General features: G+C 53.1%; 1 protein-coding gene across 1 annotated transcript in view; it reads left to right on the top strand.

The window, feature by feature from the left end:
• The first annotated feature begins 4,247 nt into the window (after positions 1-4,247).
• RSPO4 (R-spondin 4) overlaps positions 4,248-6,000 on the top strand; it is a 35,410-nt gene continuing 33,657 nt past the window's right edge. Inside the window, exon 1 of the mRNA XM_041732382.1 lies at positions 4,248-4,326. Within this exon, the coding sequence (XP_041588316.1) occupies positions 4,248-4,326 (79 nt within the window). The remainder of the gene's footprint in view (positions 4,327-6,000) is intronic.

Here is a 6,000-nt window from a genome sequence, read left to right as displayed (position 1 = left end):
TAAACCTCATTCTTTATGCAGAAATTAATCCAAAATGGGTCATGAACTTAAACATAAAATGATATAACTTCTAGAAAAAAAATATAAGAAAACCTTTGAGACTTGAGACTAGGCAAAAATTCTTAGACTTGACACCAAAAGCATGATCCATAAAAGGAAAAATTGTCAAAATGAACCCTATCAAAATTAAGTACCTTTGTTCTGTGAAAGACACTGGAAAGAGAACAAAGGGACAAATTACAGACTAGGAGAAAATACTAGCAAATTACATATCCAACAAAGGAATTCTGTGTGGAATAAGGAACTCTTAAAATGCAACAGTAAAACTAAAAAATTCCAATCAAAAATGTGCAAAAGACATGCACAGACATTTTGCTAAGAAGGATATACAAAAACTCGTACGCAAATATCCATAGTAGCTTTGTACTTAATAACCCCAAACTGGAAATTATCTAACTGTCTTTCAATGAATGAATGGCTAAAGAAACTCTAGTACATTCGTACCATGGAATACTACTCAGCAGGAAAACGCAACTGTTCATTTTTAAAAGATTTTATTTATTTATTTATTTATTTATTTATTTATTTATTTATTTATTTAATAGAGAGAGAGAGGGAGAGAGAGAAACACAAGCAGGGGGAGTGGCAGGCAGAGGGAGAAGCAAGCTCTGCATTGAACAGGAAGCATGATGCAGGGCTCGATGCCAAGACCCTGAGATCATGACCTGAGCCGAAGGCAGACGCTTAACTGACTGAACTACCCAGGTGCCCATAAAATACAACTGTTAATCATGCAACAACTTGGACAAATCTCAAGAAATTATGCCAAATAAAAAAGCCAATCTCAAAAGGACACACCTACATGATTCTATTATATATTATCTGTGTAACAACATAAGTGTGGAAATGGGAAACATATTAGTGGTTGTTAGGGGTTAAGGGTAGGGAAGGGAGAGGGTGGAGTCATAAAGGGATCACAAGGGAGTTTTGTGCAGATCTAGTTAAGTATCTTGATGTGGTTGTAGTTAAACAAAGCTGTCCATGAGATAAAATTGCATCCCAGGAAACTCTTCAATCCCTGACAAACTGGGACAACTGGTCACTCTAGCAGGGGCTATCCTGCAGCTCCTGCAGGCCCAAGGAAAATTGTGGACTTCACCTGGAAGAAAATCCAGGTCCTCTGGCTGCTTAGGAAAAAGAGCTTGTAGAGGTCAGAGCCAACACAGGCAATAACTACTACATCATTATGGCAAGAATGAGAGTGAGTGGTCCTGTGCAATAGAATGGCCCGATGTTCACCAACTCTTTTGGTTTTCCTCCGGAGCACATGGCTACACTATATTCCCCAGCCACCCTTGCAGGTAGGTGTGGCTATGTGACTGAATTCTGGCCAGGACATTGGTACCTGCCATAGGTGATCTTCCAGGCCTTGGCCCTTCTACAGTGAGCTTTGATCCTTCTCAGTGTACTGAGAAAGCAGAGCACAACCTGAGAGTTCATGGAGGAGAAGGATTTGCTGACTTGGAACATCCAATATGACTATAATGCGTTGTAACCATGATACCAGTCTTATCTGTTGTGACAGTGTCCTGTGGTTCCTTAACGGATGCCCCTGATGTGCACACCTCCTGGGATGCCATCAGCACCACTGGTCTCAATATCCATCCTGGGTGCTTGTGTTGGGGGAGGGTGACCAGATGGCAGTCTAGGATTCCCAGACAGCTCCCTATAGCTGCAGAAACCCCAAGACCCTCTGTGCATCTCAGAGCCGGGGAGAGGCCCGAGTTCTGGCTCCCAGAATCCTAGAAATAGCAGATTCTGAAAGGATTGTAAGACTCTAAGAAAACACAGACTCCCATCTGTTCCAGGGAACAGATGGGGAAACTGAGGCCCTGCTAGCAGGAGGTGCTCGAGGCCCTACAGTGAACTAGCAGATGAGTGAGCACTCATTCATGCTACAGGTGTTTATTAAGCATTTTATGTGTTAGGCACATGAGTAAAAATAGAAGATCCTGCCCTCATAGAACTTATAAACAAGCAAATTACAAATATGAGCAGAACTGTGTGTACTTGGTAGGATGGAGAACGAAGCAAGATAAGGGGATAAAGGAAATTGGTGTTCTGTTTTATCTGGAGTGGTCAGGAGGTCTCTCGGAGGAGGTAACCTTGAGCAGAGACAGACCCTGAAGATATCTCAGGAAGGATTTTCCAGAAGGTGGGAACAGCAAAAAGCCCTACAGAGGGCACGAGGCAGAGTCTGAGAAACAGGAGAAGGCTGAGTAGCCAGAGCAGAGGGAGTGAGAAGAGAAGGGGCGAGAGGCTACAGCCCGCAGAGCTGTGTGGCGGTCCAGTAGCCAAGGGCTCTGCGCGGTCCCCACTGCACATTGTTTCCCAGCCCCTGCTCACCCCGGGGGCTGTCCGGCTCCAGATTCTGAACACTTCAGCCCTGGGGGTGGTTGGATAGGGACTGACTTCACTTCCCACCTTCTTAAGGTTTAATATTCTGGGGTGAGCTCCTGATCTCTGTCCAGCGGGCGCCAGTGCTCTAGGGACTCAGGTAAGACCTCACCTCTAGCCTCAAAGAATTGACAATTTAGAGAGAGGGACAGAAACATCAATAGTTACCACTTAGTGTGATCCAAGCTGTGATAAAGAGATTGTGGGAGCCCAGAGGAGGCACTGAACCTGGCCTGAGAATCCAGAAAGGCTTCCTGGATGAGGGGCATATCCAGGGTGGGGTCCTGAATGAGTCAGCAAAGAAAGGGGATGGGATGCAGGCTGACATTCACAGAGAGGCCACACGTGAAAGGCTCAGAGGTGTGGGAGGCCTGGAGGAGTCTGTCAAATACTGCAAGGAGTTGAGATCTCTGGGATCAAAGGCGTGAGTGGTGGAGTGATGGGGAAGATTAAGATCAAAGAATCAGAACAAAAGGCCTGTATAGGCCCAGAGAGAGAGAGATCCATGCTGGAGCTCCTGGACTCCCATCCCACCTCTGCCCTGGACTTGCTGGACTGGCTAAGCTAAGCACTCATAATCCCGAAGCCTCAGTGACCCCATCTGTAAAATGGAGCCATTTGGGTGGACCCGCTCCAACATCTGATCAAGACGGCGGGATGTTGTCTGCTGGTGTTCATGGAGCCCCACAGAAGAATGGCCCAGTCAGAGCTGCCTCCCTGTGTGTCTCCTTCCCCTCCACATGCCTTCAAATGCCCTCATTGTATGGGGGACTCAGAGGATGGAAAGAAGGCACTGAAGGAGACAAGCCACACACACAGGATAAAGAAAGGCCAAGTGCTCAGCCAGAGGCTGTCCAAGGTAAGCTCCTCTGTGTCTGGAGCAGTGGCTGAGGGCGGCGCTGGCCTGCTGTGTGTGGCGGTGGGCACGTCACGGCCTCTCTGAGCTTCTTTCCTCCCTTGAAGATGACATTCTGTGTAAAGTGCTTAGCACAACCCCAAGCACAGGCCTCAAAAGTGGTAGCTACAGGGATTATGACTGGTCCTGTTTGCGGTGGGTTCGCGACAGGGAGGAAGGAGTGTGTCAGAGGGATCTGGTTCCCAAAGGGTTAAAACGGCCCCAGCTGCTCCCGGTCCAGTAGATGAGGCTGGAGGAAACACAGTCCAGGTCCCCAGCGCCTTCACAAGTGAATTTATGAGGTGCCGGTCACTCGGAGTCAGATTAGGGGCTCCCCGCGGGCCGCGCAGGAGACCTGCAGGGTCAGTGGCCAGAAGGGGCGCGCGAGCGTCTTGCTAGAGGAGGCAGAGCAGAGAGGGCGCACCAGGCGGTCAGGCCGCAGAGCAGGCAGGAGCCCCGGGGAGCGCAGGAGTGGCCCCGAGGGGGGGCGGGACGTGCCAGCACCGGGATGGGGGCCCCGGGGGCCGCGCGTCTGTACCTGCGCCCGGCGGGGGCGGCGGGGCGGCGGGGCGGCGCGGCGGGCGGTGCAGGGGGCGGCCCGACGCCAGACCGCGGCCCGCCGCGCCCAGCGACCTCGCGACCCCCGCCGGGCGACCCCCGCCCCCACCGCGCGCCGCGGGAGCCGCAGAACGCGCCGCCCCGCGCGCCGGCTCCTCCCCGCCGGGGCAGTGTCCGCGTCCGCCGACGCCCTCACTCGACCTGGCGGCCGGTCCGGGCGGACGGCGCGTCCCTGGCGGCGGGACCAGCAGGCGCCCGCGGATGCGCCCGCGGCGCCCGGAGCAGCCATCGGGCCTCCGGGGGAGCCCCGAGCGCCCGCCCCGACCAGGCTGCCCAGATGCGGGCGCCACTCTGCCTGCTGCTGCTCGTCGCGCACGCGGTGGACACGCTTCCCCTGAACCGAAGGAAGAAGCAAGGTACACGGGCAGCGGGCCGGGGGGCAGGGCGCGCACAGCGGGGGCAGGGCTGCCCTTGGGACAGCTGCCTGGCGCCCCGCGCCCCCGGCCGCCGCCGCCGACTCCTCCGGGTACCCGTCAGACCCACTTTACAGACGGGGAGACCGAGGCCCCGGGGCACCTGTGGAGCAAGCTGGCCAAGGAGGCTCCCCAAGGAAGGAAGGGGCTGCTGGGCTCTCTCACCGATTCGCTCCCTATCGTAGCAACATTGCCGAGAAGAAGGAGGGTGGCTCTGTGCAGACAGGAAGCCCCAGGTGCCAGGCTGGAGGACACTAGGACTCGGGGACAGAACTAGTGACTTAGAAGCCATGCCAAGTACAGCCCTGGGCTGGGAGTGCAGATGCCCCATCTCAGCCTCATCATTGACCCTGACTCACCCTGTCACCTTCCGGGAAGGCAGTATTCCTTAGTGGCCCCCTACCCCCTCGGGCAAGGACATGAGCTTTGGGAACTCAGGGAGCCCTGAGACCTGAATTCAAGTCCATTTATTCTGAGATGACCTGGAAGAAACCCCAGAGCTCCCCAGTTTTTCCATCTTGACCACCTGGGAACACTGGGAAGGTGAACCAAGGTTCAGACAATGAATATACGTGGGGCACAGAGGGGCCCCTTGTACCCTCAGGGTCCTATGTCACAGCCGCTCACTGTGAGGGAAGGTCCCCAGGAGGTGGGGTTGAGGCTGTTGCTGCAGAGTCGGGGTTGGCAGAGTCCATGGGGCTACGGAGGGCAAGCAGGCGAGCAAGTCTCCCGAGCTGGTACCAGTCTGAGAACCAGCCTTGGAATACCAGCCACCGTGCCAAAGTTTTCCCTTATTAAGGGAAATCCCCACCACTCATTCCATTTTATAAAGCCGGGTGCCAAGGCTCACACGGGTTAAGTAACTTTGCTAAGTTGTCCAGCAGATGAGTGGAAGACCCAGTGTATTCTTTCTTTCCAATTGTGGTGTTAGGTCTGAACAAGGCTACAAGGGAATGAGTCTGACCTCTAGGGGCTTCTAGTCCATTTGAGCGAAAAGCCCTGCGGGGACACCGTCACTCCTGGAGTAAAGCAGGAAGCAGAGAGAGACTACAGGAGAATGGGGGGGGTGAAATGGGCTGGGGCTGGGAGACTGGCCCAAAGGGCTCCAATCCCTGGTGTGTCTAGATGGAGGGACCCAGGGGCCCAAGAAGCAGTGGGCTTCAGGTGAGCTAGGGGAAGTTTACAACTTCACAGGGATGCTCCTCCGCGAATGGCCCTTGTGTAGTGGTTGAGTCCACGGGCTCTGGAATTGGCCTGCCTGAGTTCAGATCTCAGCTTCCCCCAGTTACTAGCTGAGTGGCTTCGAGGAGGTCACTTTGCCTCTCTGAGCCTGGGTTTACATCTGAAGGTCTTTTAGAAAATCTCTAATATTTTTCTCAGTTTTAAAATGTACCAAAGAAATAAAAATAAAAACTTTCTCATTGACTCCTTTATTAAGAAAGGAATAATAATCTGAAGTATCCAACTCACAAGGTACACTGGTGTGTATACTAAGTAAGTAGCCGCGTATACAGGTTCCTAGTGGGCATTTGTAGGTACCAGTCATCATTTCCTGGCCATGATGTCCCTGGCTACTCACAGCAGCCTAGTGGGGTTGGGGACTGGGGAGATGCTTAT

This window comes from Vulpes lagopus, chromosome 18 (genome assembly GCF_018345385.1).
Source record: "Vulpes lagopus strain Blue_001 chromosome 18, ASM1834538v1, whole genome shotgun sequence".
NCBI lineage: Eukaryota > Metazoa > Chordata > Mammalia > Carnivora > Canidae > Vulpes > Vulpes lagopus.
This window is presented reverse-complemented; position numbering and strand designations above follow the sequence as displayed.